General features: G+C 40.5%; 2 protein-coding genes across 4 annotated transcripts in view; one reads left to right on the top strand and one right to left on the bottom strand.

Annotated features, from left to right (window-relative positions):
* NNT (nicotinamide nucleotide transhydrogenase) overlaps positions 1 to 1,816 on the bottom strand; it is a 107,598-nt gene extending 105,782 nt beyond the window's left edge. The window contains exon 1 of the mRNA XM_069492681.1: positions 1,765 to 1,816. The gene's annotated coding sequence lies outside the window, so the exon portion shown is untranslated. The remainder of the gene's footprint in view (positions 1 to 1,764) is intronic.
* Positions 1,276 to 18,397, top strand: part of PAIP1 (poly(A) binding protein interacting protein 1) — a 32,054-nt gene continuing 14,932 nt past the window's right edge. The window contains exons 1-4 of one of the 3 annotated variants that reach the window (XM_069492685.1): positions 1,276 to 1,342; positions 2,673 to 2,842; positions 11,677 to 11,862; positions 16,124 to 16,236. In XM_069492685.1, coding sequence (XP_069348786.1) covers positions 2,744 to 2,842; positions 11,677 to 11,862; positions 16,124 to 16,236 — 398 coding nt within the window. In that variant the 5' untranslated portion in view covers positions 1,276 to 1,342; positions 2,673 to 2,743. Of the gene's footprint in view, positions 1,343 to 1,797; positions 2,094 to 2,672; positions 2,843 to 11,676; positions 11,863 to 16,123; positions 16,237 to 18,397 lie in introns of those variants that run through there. The other 2 variants (XM_069492684.1, XM_069492683.1) reach the window with 2 other exon arrangements.

The raw sequence follows: 18,397 nt of genomic DNA, 5'->3' as shown, positions 1-18,397 counted from the left end.
AGACCACATACCATAATGAATTTTAGTGTTATGAGCATCACTTCATCTAATTTTTAAATTGTAATCTTTGTAATATATGCTTAATGCTGCAACACAGTGATTATTTTACAGATGATCAAACTGCTCAGAAAAGCTAAACCCATTACTTACCCAAGATTATAGCCAGTATTGGTCAAGGCTGGAATCCCAAGTAAACTCTGGCAGACTTTGAATCCTATGTTCTTTCCCTACACCAAAGAACCACACTTGCTGCCCGGCTTACTTCTCTGACTCCATTATTTTTGCCTAACATCAACAGCATGAATTATTTATTCATGATTGCCCTCATTAAAGCCATTTTTCTCATTCATTTAGGTGCAGATGTTACGTTTTCTTTATTACTGACAAGAAAACATAGTTAACAGAAGTTTTTTTCTCTAACTGAAACGATTCTTAATATGAAAATATTGAAAAACATTAAAACCTGCCTAAAACACAGGGCTAAAATAAGAATTTGTGGAGAAGGATCAATCCAACAGTAAAGAAATCCATTTTTTTCTCCTCATTACTTACGTTCACCTTTCATTTGGCATTACAACACTTTACGTATAATGTTTAGAACTGTGCTGTACATACAATGCGGTAGACACTAGCCACATGTGGTTCTCATGTGGCTCTCGAGCACTTGAAAAGTGCCTAATCCCAATTCAGCTGTGCCATAGTGTAAACTATGCATTGGCTTTCAACTAGTATAAAAAAGAAAACATTTCCTTACTATTTTTACATTAATTACATGTTAAAATATCACTTTGAACATATTGGGTTAAATAAAATGTTAAAATTCATTCCACCTGTCTTTTATTCATTTAATGTGGCTTCTAGAAAATTTATAATTACGTAAGTGACTTGCATTTGCGGCTCCGCATTATATTTTTATTGGACAGCACTGGTAGAAGATGAAAAAGTAGGGAGAGCTGAATTGAAAGATAGTGCGTTTTCTTAAAATGTCTGGAGAGCAAGAGAAAAGGGAAGAGATTGAAACTTGGTAATCGTAGGTGTGATCTACTGTGATAAATACATACTGTGAATTGAAAGGGGGGGTAAGTATTTTGATTCCGTTTCTACTCCCTTCCCCTGCCGCTAAGCGAGCAGTTGGCAGAGCTTCTGCCAGGGTCCCCTTCCGCACCGTTCCGCGCGGCGGCGCCGGGTCATTGAACGCACCTGCGCGCCCGCGGAGGTGTGCGTCCGCGAACCCCAGCGCAGGGTCCACGCCCCCTCCCCCCGTATTTTTATTTTCCTGGCATCAACCGTCAGTCTCACACTTCTCTCCTGAGAACCATCGAGTAGGTCGGGCTCGCCTGGGGTAAGCATCTCCCTCATCCCCCCAGCCTGGCCCCGGGAGCCCAGAAGCCCCCGCCCAAACCCCGCTGAGGGGAGGGCCGCCCTGTGGCCGAGACGCCGTTCGTCCGGCGGCCTGTGGGGCTGCGGAGGCCGGCCAGCCACTAACCGGACGAACCGCGGCGGGCGCGCCCGGGGCCTCCGGGCCGCGGGGGGCCGCTGTGACCCGCCTTCGCCCCAGCCTCACCGAAGGCGGGGAGCCGGGTTTTGGGGGAGAATCGGAAAGCGGAGGGTAGCTGTGGGAGGCGGGCGCTCGGGAGCGGCGGGTGCTCAGGCTGCCGTCCGCTCCGCCTGAAGCACGGAGCAGCCGAGCCGGGGCCCGCCGCCCTCCTCCTCCATGAGGCCCGAGTGAGGCGCAGCGGTTAAAGCCGGCCCGCGGCGCCTTACCTCCGCGTCCTATCCCGAGCGCAGCGGCAGCGGCCCCTGGAGGAGGAGGAGGAAGAAGAGCATGTCGGACGGTTTCGATCGGGCCCCAGGTGCTGGTCGGGGCCGGAGCCGGGGCCTGGGCCGCGGAGGGGGCGGGCCTGAGGGCGGCGGTTTCCCGAACGGAGCGGGGCCTGCTGAGCGGGCGCGGCACCAGCCGCCGCCACAGCCGAAAGCCCCGGGCTTCCTGCAGCCGCCGCCGCTGCGCCAGCCCAGGACGGCCCCGCCGCCAGGGGCCCAGTGCGAGGTCCCCGCCAGCCCCCAGCGGCCTTCCCGGCCCGGGGCGCTCCCAGGTACGGAGCAGCTCTAGGGGACCCTGTCCTCTTGGGCCAACGCTTCCCCACAGCCCTCCCCGCGTGCCGCGGCCCGGCGCGCTGTCTCCTCACCCCCGGTTCCCCGAAAGCGGTCCCCGAGGGACCCGCGTGTTACAGGGTAGGGACGGGCCTGGAACCGGGTTTGGAAGGTGGCCGCTGGAATCCTTTGTGCGCCCCGGCTGGGGGAGGGGCCGGGTGCGTGGTCTCGGAGTTCTGCTGTCCGGGGAGGAAGTAAAAATCGCCTTCCCCTCCGCAGCCCTCTAAAGCGAGACTTTAGGTGAGCAACCACCTCTTTTTCACCGACTCCTTTAAGGAGAGAGAGGGACAAAAGCTCTCAAGCGCTCATTTGAGAGGCAGGTATGTTCATAAATGAGCTTAAGCAAGTCTATTGTTCCTTTTTACAGGCTCTCTTTATGTATCCTGGCGACACTTTAAATTTCATGATGGTTCCTATTTAACTCTTAAAAACCAGCGCTTCTCAGATGGTTTTTCAGCATATAGCAAGTTGCTATACGAAAAAAATGAATGCAACTGACACCCGTTTTTTTTCTTTTGCAGAGCAAACGAGGCCCCTGAGAGCTCCATCTAGTTCACAGGATAAAATCCCACAGCAGAACTCGGAGTCAGCAATGGCTAAACCCCAGGTGGTTGTAGCTCCTGTATTGATGTCTAAGCTGTCTGTGAATGCCCCCGAATTTTACCCATCAGGATATTCTTCTAATTATACAGTAAGTACATGTTTTTTCTACAACTCTGGGTTAAGACTATTGGAATAATGTGGTTATTGCTTCATTAATCAGTTATGTTGGTGCTTTCTGTACTACACGTGAAAACATTATGAATTCATTGAACTCCTGAGGTAACAAACTGATTCAGAAACATATTTTGTACTTACATTCACAGTATCAGAATGTAGGCTTGAGAGTAGAAATTCTTGTCTGTTTTGTTCAGTGCCGTATTCCTAGCATCTGTAGAGTATCTATAGGCTGGTAAATCTGATGGAGTCAAGGACATCTTCAATTTATAAAACTAAAATCTGTTCCCACACTATGGACAACCTATAGAATAGTGGCCAGGCAAAGTTGATTTTTAATTTGATTTTTAGTAAGATAACAACACTCAGTGGCTTTGGGATAAATAAAACAGTGGTTGTGCTGTAAACTAATTATGAGGTAGCTGTTTGAATGCTGAGGAGTGCACATCTGGGCTCTTGTTTCTAGTGACTGTTATTCCATTATGTTAAAGTAGAAATATTTTTCATTCTGTTATCTATTATATGCAGAAACATCATAAGGGGTTTTGATAAAGTTTTATGTGGGTATAAAGAACTTCTGAACTTTCAGATTCATCTTTGTCAATTATGTAACTTTAAAAATTTGTCACATTTTTCTTAAATAGCAGAAAGCACAGTTGGAATATGTAGAAAAGAATTTGTTGTGCTGGCTAAACTCTGATGAGTAAATGCATAGGGATTAATTGCAGATAAGTGGGAAGGAACCATTCTAGGTTGAAGAAATGATTGACAATACTTTAGCATAAGTCCCATCTTTCCTGTCTTTAATTGAACTATAGCATGGAATAGTGTACATGAGGGTTAGCTGAAACGCTCACAAAGAGAACACTGAGGTAACTAGCATACCAGTCAAGAAATGGAACATCATTAGTATCCCTAAAGCCCCCTTTGCTCCCTTCTAATCATTACTTATGTCCACAGCGAACCACTGTTTTGACTTAACAATAGTTTTGCCTGTGTTCATAGTTTATTTTCAAACAGAATATATCCTTTCTCACTTTCACTCAACATTAGAATTAATCAGTGTTGTAGCATGTAATTAAAGGTGATTTATTCTCGTAGCATCCCATTGCATGAATATGTCATAGTCCCATTTGAACATTGGGTAGCTTCTACTTTAAGGCTATTTTGAATAAAACTGCTAATCTTATCTGTGATTTGGTGGATATATGCTTTTATTTCTGTTTGGTATATAACAAGGAGTAGAATTTCTGGGACATAGAGGAGCCAACTTTAGTAGAGGCTGCCAAATAGTTTTCCAAAGAGATTATTCCACTATACACTCTGAGCAGTTCTACTTCCTGGCCAGTACTTGGTATTTTTTGCTTAAGGTTATCCTTTCTGGTGGGTGTATGGTATTTGGTTGTGGTTTTAGTTTGTATTTCCCTTATAACTGATCATGGCACACCTTTGGTTACCTTTTTTTTGGCTCACCTTCCATATTTGATAGTAAAAGTATGGAAAAGCTATATTCCATGTTTTAGATACTCCCCTCATCTTAGACTATAGAGTAAAGAGTTTTGGGATTGGAAAGGGACAGGTTATAGGCATAGCAGGAAGAGCAGTTGATTTGGAGTGAAAAGGGCCATCTATTGTAAAATAGAAATGAAAGCATCTTGGGTTCTTGCCAGAAAATTGTGTTGAGCTCAGAGAGGAAAAGAACCGTTGGAAAGCTTTGAGTAGTTGAATAAACTGTTAAGGATGCTTGCCTTCTGGCAGCCACAGTTTCCCATTTGTTTTCCTCCCTATTGACTTGGGCTATTTTTGATGGGTATGATAGTTCTTTTCACAATCCTGTATCAGCTATTTTTGTGTAGTTCAAGTGACTCTTGGGCTATAGAGCGGTGTGTTAAGTCATGTTAGTCACCTTATTTTGAGCCAGTATCATCTTTTAGGCATTCCTTACTATCATCGGGTAGATCAGTTCCTCCTACGCTCAATTCACCAGACCAGATTATGGCTAGGAAGCCTGTGAGGCCTGCAGGTGTGTCATCTTTGGCCCTATGTGGGTTTTTTAAAGTTTTAATTAATTACCAATACTGAAATATTGTTAAGTCTTTTCTGGTTTCTTTTTAAGTCATAAGATCTGGTCATAGTGGACTGGTATTTTAATAGAGCAAAAATTGGCTGAAGCTGAGTAGAGGCCCTTTAGATGGAGTGTGTGAGTTCTAAGTTGCTCCCTGGCTTAGTTCATTCATTTGTAACCCACCCTTGATTCTACAGGCATTCAGGTTTGCTACCCTTGCTCTGGAATGATCTCTAGCCTTACTAGTTTACTTCTAATATTTACCCTCTGTCAAGGCTAAGGTTTTTCTCAACCTACTTAGTCACAGAACAGCATCCTTAATTTTCCCCCTACTCTTAAGATCGTGTCGTGAGGCAGACTCTTCCTGACAGTAACCATAATCCAAAGTTAGCGGCATTCACTAATTCAACAGTTGAACAGTTATGAATCAAGCATTGGGGATACAGCCAGCCACAAATAAAATGGACAAAAATTTGTTTTCATGGAGTCTTTATTCTAGTGGTCTCCTGGCTCAGCTTCCAGAAATTTCTTGAGTCTGCTTTTGTTCAACATATGAAAATCTATTGCCTGGGATCCATGAGCTAGGTCTGCTCTTAAGAATGCATTCTTTCTCCCAGCCTTTATGGTAGTGTTTTTCTGTGCTTGCTTAACTTATTCAAAGCCCCAAGCCCTTTTATCTCTGGTCCTTCTAATCCTACTGCTAGAATTTCTTACTTTTCATGCCTTCTTACCAGTGAGTTGTTATATCCATCTATTCCTGGCCTGGCCGTTGCTACTTCTCAGACAAACCATTACACCTTGTATGTTTAATCACAGTCCACTTACCAGAACCAAAAAAATTTCACATAGGAGTTCATAAAACATTAAGAGAAAGTCTCCCCACTCCATTTTTAAAAACTTTTTTTCTAAGAACATACCCTTTCAAGTTACTGCCCAGTTTTTCTTCCTTTCAGTACTGACATTCTCCAATATGTAAAATTACTCACTGTTGGTACTACTTTACTTTTCACTTGTTATTCATACCGCCACAATCTGATCTCCCAACTATATGATGGTATTTTTACAACAGTTACTGATGTCTTTCTAATTTTTAAATCTATCATCCTCTTAACCTTCATCCTAATACTGTGAACACAATATGATCTATTCACTTTAGAAGTCCTGATTGCCAAATCCTATGTTGGGTGCCAGGGATACCTTGTTAGTCTGTCAAAACCTCCTCTTGTTTTTATAAGAACTAAGTATTTAATATTCTAATTCTTTTCTCTGCGTAATCTCTTTCAGTCCCAACACTCTGCAACCATCATTCTCTTCCAGATTTCAACCTATGTATTTATTCTGTAGCATTTGACCTTATGAGCACCTCTTCTCACCTCTTCCTTTGGCTTCTATGGTAGTACTCTTCATCCTCCCAACCAGCACATCATTCCTTCTCCACATCTGTCCCTGAGGCTCTCTCTTTTTTTCCATTTTATTACCTCCTTTGCTAATCCTGCCTATTGCCTAGAATCTGACCATCACTTTCCTATATACTGATAACCCTGGAATTTATTTTTTCCTCTGAACTCCAGACTTGTGTTTCCATTTGTTTGACACTTTCATGAGGATCTTTCGTTCAAATGGTAGTATAAAATGTATGCAAGTACAAGAAGAATTTATCTTTTGCAAATCTCCTTAGCCTAAGCAGCTAGTTAGAAAGAACTTGATGTATTGACTTACCTCTCTTCTTCACACCCTTACCCTAGTTCAGTCCAACTAACCTAGTCTTGACTATTCCACCATCTAAGTGATCAGTTTCCTTTTATTCCCACTGTTTTGGATTAGGCTCTCATCTCTTGACAGTGTATACAAAGTATCTACCTTGAAAAGTGCATTTTTTAATTGATGTTCCTACTAATCTCATACAGAATTCAAAGAAAAATCTTAAATATTCCTCAGTTTGGGAGCCATTTGTGACTCCACATTGAAAACTGAAGAAATTTGTACCAGATTTTTTAAAGTACAAGAGAACTAATGCAGGCTTTGATTCAAACACGTTGGAGTGCCTGTCTGTTCAGAAGACTCTGCCTCCCTTTTTTGCTTAAAATGGCAGGCTCTGGATCCTCTGTTCTGCTATATTCAGAGCAGTTCTACTTTCCTCTTTTACTTATCAGACTTCAATTTTAAGAGTTCTGTTGGCCAGGCATATGGTGGCTCATGCCTGTAATCCTAGCACTCTGGGAGGCTGAGGTGGGAGGATTGCTTGAGATCAGGAGTTCTAGACCAGCCTGAACAAGAGCGAAGACCCCCATCTCTACTAAAAATAGAAAAATTAGATGGGTGTCATGTTGTGCGCCTGTAGTCTCAGCTATTCAGGAGGCTGAGGCAGGAGAATTGCTTGAGCCCAGGAGTTTGAGGTTGCTGTGAGCTAGGCTGACACCACAGCACTGTAACCCAGGTGACAGAGTGAGACTCCATCTCAAAAAAAAAAAAAGTTCTCTTGACCTTAAAAGACTGAAAATTAGTGTACTTAACAACATTTTTGCCACGATGAATGATATTTGTTAGAAACAGGAAATTAGTACCTTCAGCTGGGACCTGTAGATTTACCTTTCTGCTTTTCATTATCGTTCATGGTGGTAGGATACTACAAGTCTATAAAACTATCAACTGTATATCAAAAACCTAAACTAGTTTTTAGTCACAAAATTCATATGTATAGTGAAAATTAAGGATATGAATGTATACGTTTGTTATGCTTAACTGCTTTCACATTTTTCTTTTTTTTTTTTTTTTTTTTTTTTTTTTTGTTGAGACAGAGTCTCACTTTGTTGCCCAGGCTAGAGTGAGTGCCGTGGCGTCAGCTTAGCTCACAGCAACCTCAAACTCCTGGGCTTAAGCGATCCTACTGCCTCAGCCTCCCGAGTAGCTGGGACTACAGGCATGCGCCACTATGCCCGGCTAATTTTTTCTATATAGATTTTTAGGTGTCCATATAATGTCTTTCTATTTTTAGTAGAGACGGGGTCTCGCTCAGGCTGGTCTCGAACTCCTGACCTTGAGCAATCCACCCGCCTCGGCCTCCCAGAGTGCTAGGATTACAGGCGTGAGCCACCGCGCCCGGCCTCACATTTTTCTAATAAAGGGTTAATATTTATAATAGGGACATTTCCTCAATCAAGTACTATTGTCCCTTGTTTGTCTTTCCAGAAATTTTCTCTGCCTATACAAGTAAATATTTTTTGAAAGTTGTACTGAAATGTGGTTCTGTACTCTTTTTCATTTAACAGACTATCTGGGAGATACTTCTCTAATGATACATGTAAATATATCTTGTTAAGTAACTATATGACATTCCATTATACAGATAAACAGTAATGTATTTAACCAGTTCCTTGTTAAAGGATTGTTAAATGTTTTGGCAGTGAACATCTTTGTACATAATGTCAAAGTTGGGTTTTAAGCCTTTGTCAGTTCTTTTCAGTATAGTATAGAATTAAAAATATAGACTTTCTTGAACTATTATTCAGGCCATGAAAAAAAATAAAATTATAGGCTTTCTGTGGCCAGTTCCTCAGTTCTTCTAACTAGCTGTATGACCATATGCAACTTAAGCTGGTTCATGGTCCTTCCTTGCTCAAACCCTCCCTCACTCCTTGAGAGCCAGCCTCCCTAGTGTGGCCCTGAAGGCCCTACAAGATCTCCTTATCTGCCACATTGACCTCATTAGCTACTGCTCATCCTTGGTTTCTGTGTTCTGGTTCTTCTTTCTCAAAGGTATTAGGCCAAGTACCTACCTTCTCAGGGATTATATGCTGCTTGTGCCTACTACATAGAATATCTTTCCTCAGATACTTGTGTGGTTGGGTCTTTTTTTCCCTTTGTCTCTGTTTAGATGTTACCTCTTGAGAAACTTTCCCTGACTGCTTTTTTTCATGGTTTACTTCAAAGTCTAAATGTGTCTTCCATCAGAGTATGAGCTTCATGAGGACTTTGTCTGCTTTATTTATCTCCCAATTCCTAAAACAGTCTTTGGTACTTAGTAGGCACTCAACAGTTACAGTCTTGAATGAATAACCAAATTGACTTAACTGGTCTATGCCTGTTTCTTCTGTGCAGGGGGAGTAGCAATGTTTACTTCAAAGTTTTCTAGGCTTGGCCGGGCGCGGTGGCTCACGCCTGTAATCCTAGCACTCTGGGAGGCCGAGGTGGGCGGATCGTTTGAGCTCAGGAGTTCGAGACCAGCCTGAGCAAGAGCGAGACCCCATCTCTACTAAAAATAGAAAGAAATTATATGGACAGCTAAAAATATATATAGAAAAAATTAGCCGGGCATGGTGGCGCATGCCTGTAGTCCCAGCTACTCGGGAGGCTGAGACAGGAGGATCGCTTGAGCTCAGGAGTTTGAGGTTGCTGTGAGCTAGGCTGACGCCACGGCACTCACTCTAGCCTGGGCAACAGAGTGAGACTCTGTCAAAAAAAAAAAAAAAAAAAAAAAAAACAAAGTTTTCTAGGCTTAAATGGAATGCATGCAAAGCTGTTACGTTGTTGATCATATTATATATGCAGTGGTGGCTGTTAGCTTATTAGAGTGTACCATCTTAGGTGCCAAGAAGTATGGCTTTTTATCATTCTATTCTTGGATGCTTTTTATACTTTAGCCCCTTTATGAGTGCATGGCTCTTTCATTTGGAATATGTTTCAGTATTCTGGAAATTTGTGTTACTAATTTGAACACTTAGGACTTTACTGTGTGTTAGTCAACAGTCTAGAAAGATTTATTCACTAATTTAATCCTCAGTCACAGCTGTAATGTTTATGATTAGCAAATAATTTCAAAATTAACCTTTTTTTTTTTTTTTTTGAAACAGGGTCTCTGTCAGGCAGACTGGTGGTATGATCATAGCTCACTGTAACCTCGAGTTCCTGGCTCAAGTGATCCTCCTGCCTCAGCCTCCCAAGTAGCTGGTACTATAGTTGCACACCACCACAAACAGTTAATTTTTTTTTTTTTTTTTTTTCCCCACTTTTTGTAGAGACAGGGTCTCACTAGGTTGCCCGGGCTGGTTTTGAACTCCTGGCCTCAAGTAATCTTCCTGCTTCAGCCTCCCAGAGTGCAGGTATTACAACTGTGAGCCACTGTGTCTGGCCAGCATTAATACTCTGCCTTGTAGTAGAATGTTTAATTTTGATTCAGCTGTGTAATCAGACAAATTTAATGTATAAGGCTTTATCTGCCCTTCTGCTCTATGAACACTATATGAGCTTAAGGGTCTGCTATTCCTGCAGCTAGTGTTAATTTCCTGAGTGCCTCTCATAAATACATCCAACTTGTATCATTTCAGTGTCTAAAGATACATAAAAATTATGTAGCATGAGCTTTAAATAGCTAAAAGAATAGCACCAACAATGGAGGAACAACTGGACAACTGGCTGTATTAGTCTGTGTACTAAGACTGTGTGTCCATCTCTAACATGAAGCTTTTCGTAAGGGTATTTCAGCCATGTTTAACTTCTTTTTTATGCATTCACTGACTTTAGACCTTACCCGTTTCCATACTGTAGTCATAACTTTTTTCATGTGGTTTTTCATTTGACGCCATTTGGAGAATAGTAAATTTCATTAAGTAATACAGTTATTAGATCATAACTGTTAAACTTAATGCTTTGGGTGGTATTTTGGGCATTGAGAATGTGTAAGTTCTGGTCTGATACCTTTTGTAAAACATGTCTGCCCCAGCCCACTGCCATTAATTAAAAGGTTGGGAACTACCAAAGGTGACAGGGTGACAATGGTGGAAACATTAGCTGGAAACTACTGCCACTATCAAGGTTGGTTAGAAACCTGGATGTGGCAGCCAAAAAGTCTACCATTTACACCACGATGAAATTTTACAGTTCCTCTAGCAGCCTCGTGCATTCCTCTGTCCTCAGGGATTAACAGATGACAAACATAACTAGGCTTTTTCTTTCTTATATAGAAGTTGTCAAACATTGACAAAAATACAGAGAATGGTATGATGAATCCCCATGCCCTCAACAGTAAGTTACATGTGGCCATTCTTGTGTCTATATCCCTGGTCCATTCTTCTCCTCTTATTTTGAAGCAAATCATAGATCTTATTTAATCCATAAATAGATCAGATGCATAGTTTTGATATTGGCATTACAGTAAAATACTGGTTTAAACTTTATTCCTTGGCCATCTTATGAATCTGCCAGGAGTGAAGCCAGGCACAGTGCTCATGCCTATAATCCCAGCTACGTGAGAGGATTGCTTGAGCTCAGGAGTTCAAGGACCAGCCTCAGCAACATAGCGAGACCCCCATCTCTTAAAAAAAAAAAAAAAAAAAAAAAATAGCTGTTGGTGGTGCACGCCTATAGCCCTACCTACTCAAGAGGCTGAAGCAGGAGGATCACTTGACCTCAGGAGTTCAAGGCTGCAGTGAGCTGTGATCATACCACAACACCCAAGCCTGGGGGACAGAGAGAGACTCTGTCTCTCTTAAATAAATAAATAAATAAATAAAATCTGCCAAGAATGAGAAGATAATTCCCTATCTAGCTATAGGGAGCCCTTCTGCTTATAACACCTCAGCTATTAGGGGGAAAAAAATGATGGCTCAGTGGACTTAATTTTATTGAAAAACAGCACATTTTATCATGTGAAGGATCCTTAAATCATTTGTGCTCGAGACAGGCCACCTCATGTTTGTTTTAGAGAGTTGCATGGATTAAGAAAATTTTTAATTTTTGATCCATAGGAATCCTATGAGGATGGTTGTGAGGATTATCCCACTCTATCAGAATATGTTCAAGATTTTTTGAATCATCTTACAGAACAGCCTGGCAGCTTTGAAACTGAAATTGAACAGTTTGCAGAGACACTGAATGGTTGGGTTGCAACAGATGATGCTTTGCAAGAACTTGTGGAACTCATCTATCAACAGGTAGGTTGGCTGATAGCATGGAATGATCTTGGGATAGTTTCCTTGAGTCCAAGAATGGTGGCTACTCCTGAGGAGTCCAGGTTCGTGTTCACCTGCCTCCACATTTAACTTTTTATGATTCATAGGAGTTCTAAGTTCATCTTGTATAAAACCCGTGTAGTTAGGGATCCAAGGCTAGAGCCAAGCTGGACTGCAGATTCATCTCTGTGGCCAAGGCTCTATACAGGCAGTATTCACCTGTATAGCCAAGGCTCTACACAGGCAGTATAGTATAGAAGGGGATTTGGACACTTAAGAGGAAGGCTACATGAGTATTTCACCTACCCCCCTAATGTAGCCTCCATTTTATAGGATGGCTTTTTTGTGTACTTCAACAGTACGCAAAAAAGGCTGCAATTCTTTTCTCCTACGTGTTGAATTATGTAGCATTATTGGAGTAGGAGAGGGAAAAAAATTATGAGAGAATTTACTTGTCTCATAAATAGGTCGTTTAAAAAAATGCCAGACCACAAATCATCCTGTCTTGAGTCTTAACATTTCTACTTCACTTTCTCTTAAAACTTAAGGTTTTACATTTTTTTCCTTGAAAGTCTAATATTTAGTCAGTTGATATTGTTTCATCATCTACACCATTTAGTTTCAATTCCAACATATTGGTCATTGACATATTAATTACTATTTTAAAGGTGAAAAATGCAGTAGACAACACTGGTTTTTTAAGACAAAATTTAAGGTCAGTTTGAGACTGGCCAATAACAGGCAGTAAATGAAAATATAAACTTTAGTGTTCATTAAGTCATTAAAAGAGCAACTAAAATTTGGAGTATATGGAAGAGGGATTATAATGCAAGTTGATAGTTTTGGTGTAACTGATACTTCATTTGGCTACTTTTCCAAGCTGTTTTGGACTGTTACTGGACCCCAAGATTACATGGCCAACTCTCAGGTTTTAGGAAATGCCTGAGATTTGGGGAAGATAGAACTGGTCTATTTGTGCACATTCCTGCTTTCTGTTTCTAAATGGATTGAAAAGTATGAAATAAGAAAATGGAAGAAATATTCGTTGTTGCTTTTCTGGTTTCTCCTCTATAGTTTTAGTTATTTAATAGGCTCTACGTAATTATGGTTCTTCAGGGCCAGGCAAAGGGGTCTGTAACCTGACAAGTTGCTACTATTTCTGTGATTGTCTCAAAACCAATTCTTCAAATATGTACTCAGTATTCTTTAAAGTTTTATTACTCTGTAGTCAATGACATATAGGTTTAGCAATAGCTGGTAAATTTTGTTGAGATCATTTATGGAAATTTACTCATAGCAACTAACAAAAGAGTACTTATTGTAAAAGATGGCAGATTAAACATACACATTCAACTTTGATCCCTCCCCAAACACCACTAAAATGACAGTGTGGGGGATTTTAAAAAGGCAGAAAGAAGCCCATAAAGACAGAAGAGGAAAGGCGATAAAAGCACCATTTTGAAGACTAGACAGCAGGTGGGTGAGTGGTAACTGACTTGGCAGATCTACTACAGTTGAATTCCAAGCCAGTGGGGAAAGCTGAGAATCGCCTTGATTTAAAATGCGACATCTCTGAAAGGCTCCAGGATAAGGATGAAATGAGGCTAAAAAGATGGCTTGAGGATCTAAAAAATTATGCCCTCTAAATCCTGCACTGAGCAGCCACTTTGAAGTTTTATTGTAAACTTCTTGATGTTAACAAAGGAGGTACTCCACGAAAAAAGAATTAAGCCAAGGAGAAGTTAAGACATGGAAACCAGGAGATGGAATTCTACAAGAGAGGCTAAGTGAATTATCCAGATCTGCAGTCCCCAACCCCAAGCCGTGGACCAGCACGGGTGCCCACACTGAACTGGGCCTGGTCTGCACAGCAGGATATGGGCGAGCGAGAAGCCCCACCTGTGTGCCCACAGCTGCTCCTCATCGCTGGCATCACTACCCAAGCCCTGTGCCCCTCCTCCCCTGGACTGCGAGATCAGCGATGGCATTAGACCCATGTAGGTGCACAAACCCCACTGCACATGCCAGGGATCCAGGTTGTGTGCTCCTTTTGAGAATCCAACACCTAATGATCTGAGGTGGAGCTGAGCCGGTGACATCCCCCTCGCCCCCTGTCTGCCTGTGGCAAAACTGTCTTTCACAAACCGGTCTCTGGTGTCAAAAAGATTGGGGACCGCTGATCCGGATGATGGTTGAAAGGAGGTCCCAAGACAATAGCTGCATGTATAGCAGGTCTTGGAGCAGCCAAGCTTCACTGGAGTAGGTAGGAAGGCTCCTGCAAGGACTTCTCTGTTAAGATGAGCAACTTGCTATGTTTGAATTATTGAGAAGAAATTTACAAATTAGGGATAAATCAGTGAGAAGTATATGAAAAACATTAGAAAAAACTGTCTAGGGAAAACAAAGTTATGCAAAAGTAAAATCAATGTAATACGTAGTTAAGCTATAAATGGAAACACAACTAATAAAATGGTATAACCATATAAGTAGATGGAGGAAAGTAGGAGATAGTGGAATGGGGTGGAGTTAAGCAGGGTGAAAGCTCAAAATTCATCTTCTCTGGTGGGAAACTACAGCTTGAGTCTCCCTTGTTGAAATACTTGGGGCCAGAAGTGTTTCAGATTTCAGATTTTGAAATCTTTGCATATATAGTACGTAATAAAATCTCTCAGGGCTCAGGCTCAAGTCTGTTGAAGTTGAAGAGGGTTGGGAGGCTCTTTTTCCCTTGGTGTTGCTGAGTAAACTCTTGTGTGTCCACTTATTGACTGATCTGTTGCCTGAAGTCAGGTGTAGAATTTTCCACTTGTGATGTCATGTGAGCACTCAGAAGTCTTCGGATTTTGGGACATTCTGAATTTTCGGATTAGGTATGGTCAACTTTGGTAAGAAATAACATCTAAACTGAAAAATCATGTAGGGTGGAGATATAGAGGTTAAAATCTTTTTAGCTGAAAGACCAAAAAGTGGTTGTCTGGGGCATAGGTAGGGAAGTAGGAAACTGTTGAATGACAAGCCTCATAGAATTTGTCTTTAAATTGTGTGTGATAACTTTAAAAAGAAACTAAAGGAAAATGGGCAGTGCCGATAATGAGGAAAGTACAAGTTTGAGTTTCAAGTCTTCTGTGGTACTAATGTCAGGAAAAATCAGTCTTTCTCCCTTGATGTGAAATGTGTGGATGTAAGCAAGGAAATAATTAGAAATAAAAAGGTCTAATAACTATCAAGCACTTACTACATACATGCCAGGCAGTAATGTAATACTGAACACTTCACATGTAGTTAACTCATCTAATCTCAATAGTTGCAAGGTATTACTTATTCCCATTCTGTGTGTGTGTGTGTGTGTGTGTGTGTATGTATATATATATATATATATATAAAGAAAGGTTAAGTGACTTGTCTAAGGTTACCAGACCTAGTAAGTGACCCAACATGGGGTTGGAGTGGCATCAGGCCATTTGTTAGATCTAGATTCTGTGGTTGATTTTACCTTTGTGACCTTGGCCGGGTCCCTTAACCTCCTAATATGGATTTTCTTGCTTAATGTTAGGTGGCAAACTATGTTCTCTACTATTTAAAAACTGTGACTAACCTTCCTCAGTACTGCTTTGGCTACATCACCATATTCTTTTATATGTAGTGTTTTCTCACTTTTTTTTTTTTAATAGCTTAGCTATTTTAATTTCCTCTGTATCCCAAGTGCTCTTGGAGTATTCTTTAGGTGTCAGTCTCTCATGCCAAGTATCCTTAATCACCTTTTTAGGAATCAAACTAAAGCTCAGGGAGGTTTAGTGACTTCCAAAGTCAAGAAGCAGAATGCCAGGGAATCTTGTTCTGGTCTGCTAGATGCAAGCTCTGTGCTGTCCTGCCCCTGAGAAGCACCACTGGTCAATAGTTCGATAGATATTCTTGTTCATAATTGTCACTACGCCACTAGGTTCACGTACAGATTTTCTGCAGAAATGGGTTAACATCAAGAGGCGTTGTCTATTTGCTTTCTGGTAACCTCAGGTAAATGGTCGGGAGGGGAAGAATTTGTCTTAAACATTTCTTTGTACTTGTGATTCTTGGTATAATGTTGGGAGGGATGGTAAACTTAATTACCTGATGCTAATTACAAAAGATTTGTATATGATCAGTTTTGGGAGTCAAAATAATTTTTCCTTTTTAGAATGTTGCTATTCTTAAGTGTTTGCATTAATAACAATGCATCTGTGTCATACAAAACTTTTCTTTTTAAAAGGCCACATCTATCCCAAATTTCTCTTACATGGGAGCTCGCCTGTGTAATTACCTGTCCCATCATCTGACAATTAGCCCACAGAGTGGCAACTTCCGCCAATTGCTACTTCAAAGGTTAGTGTGTTTATGAAGCTAAAGGAAAACTACTTGTAAATGTACTAGAATTTGACTATTCCTCTTTTTTAAAGACCATACATTACAGAAAGTTGCAGGGGAGAATAGGGTGGCCTGTTCTTATTTGCTGATATTAAAAAGTTAATAGTCAAATATCAGTCCTTTTTTTTTTCTGAAATGATATCTGATTTGGGGTTTGTGTTTAGAAGGCGTTTCCTTTTCTAAGATCTTAAAAATGATATGTATTTCTTAGCATTTCTATAGTTTTGGTTTGAGTAAAGGTCTAATTTTACTTAGAATAAAAATGAATAATCCTTATTGATTCGAACTGCCATCTTTATGACACTGCATTTTTACATTTGGGTTTTGATTATGGACTTTCATTATATTCCATTTATCACTTACTGTGTTCCTTTTTATTACCATACAACAGCTATTAAAAAGCTCTAATTTTTCAAACATCTGGTTAATTCTCCATTCTTTTTTAGTGTGTGTGGAAATCTTTGCTATGCTTGTTTTCTCCAATGAACTTCAAAATCTGTATTTGAAATTACCCTTGTTTATTACTTTGTTAGATATTTGGGGGATGATACTGAACTTATAAGCTAATTTAGGGAAACTAATCTTCTCAAAATTTGAGTTGTCCTCAATAATGAGGTTGTCTTCAAGTTTATTATAGTCAGTCCATTAGTTCTTTAAAGATACAATTAATGGCTGCAAAAGTATTCCATTGTGTGGTTAAACTGCAGTGGAACAGAATGATTCTAAGAGTAGACACCAGAAACACTAGAAATTAAGCTTTTGATGAAAAGATACATTGTGCTGGTAGCATAATTGGATCGCCATTCAGGAAAAAAACAAAGATGAATTCCTGTCTTATTCTTTATGCCAAAATAAATTCCAAATATAATCAAAAGACATAAAAGTGAAATGGTAAATACTAAGGGGGAAAACTGACAATTAAACAAAAATCTTGAGTTGGTAAAGACCTTTTAAGCAAGATACCATACCCATATGCCCTAAAATAAGAGAATAACAAATTTACTTACATATAGATTATAACATTTGGGGAGGAAGGCATAAATTTATAAAGTGAAAACTGAAAGATTTATAACACATGCCAATGAGTTCATTTAATACAAAAGAGGGGCCTCTTAGGAATGAGTAAGAAAAAGACCGGTATCTTAATAGAAATACTTGGAATGGCCTTAATTGGTATAGTTGGAAAAATATAAATGACAAAATTATAAAAATATTTAACCTTACCTATAATTAAAGAAATGCAAATTATAGCTTCTGGAAGGATACAAAGTGGGTACTTCTAGGAGGTAGGATGCCAGAAAGGTTCATGTATCTTCTTATTCCCCAGTGCTTCTCACCCTGGTTTTTTTGCCTTATAGTTATTAATTCTTAGAGACTAAAATAGGGCTGGGACCCTACCTCCACCTTGGGAAATTCTGGTGTAATTGGACTGCGGTGGAGCCAGGGGATGGTTTTTTAAAGCTCCCCAAGTGATTCTACTGCGTAGCAATGATTGAGAACCACTCTTCCAATTCTGAATCTTACGTGTGTGTGCTTGTATAGTACTATAATACTGTCAAAGATACTAATGTGGAGAATTGCTAAGGATATAACAAGCAACAAGCAGAGCATAATTCTACTACATATAGTCTTTGGGGGGGAAAAAAAAAAAAGAATGGAAGTTACCCTCACAGCAACTGTCTCATGGTTGCAGTGGTATTATAGGTGACTGTTCTTTATATTTTTCTATTTTAACTTTTCTGAAATAAATATGTATTGCTTTTATAATTAAATCTTCAGCTTAAAAAGGTTTAGGGTCTTTAACCTAGATAGTCAACCACGTACAACCATGTTACTTTTACACATTTTCATGTCCTTATGTACAGTCTAATAGTTGTAGCAATTTGTAAAACAAAATTTTCATCTAAATTCTTAACTGTGAAGTTGTAGCAGAAAGAAAAGCTTCCAAACAAGGTGTTTTTGGATGACTGAGTTGGCATTAACTAATCTCCTCTGGGCTGGGCGTGGTGGCTCATGCCTGTAATCCTGGCACTTTGGGAGGCCCAGGTGAGAGGATCACTTGAGGCCAGGAGTTTGAGACTAGCCTGAGCTAAAGCAAGACCCGATCTCTACAAAAAAA

This window comes from Eulemur rufifrons, chromosome 17 (assembly GCF_041146395.1).
Source record: "Eulemur rufifrons isolate Redbay chromosome 17, OSU_ERuf_1, whole genome shotgun sequence".
In the NCBI taxonomy this organism is placed as follows: domain Eukaryota; kingdom Metazoa; phylum Chordata; class Mammalia; order Primates; family Lemuridae; genus Eulemur; species Eulemur rufifrons.
This window is presented reverse-complemented; position numbering and strand designations above follow the sequence as displayed.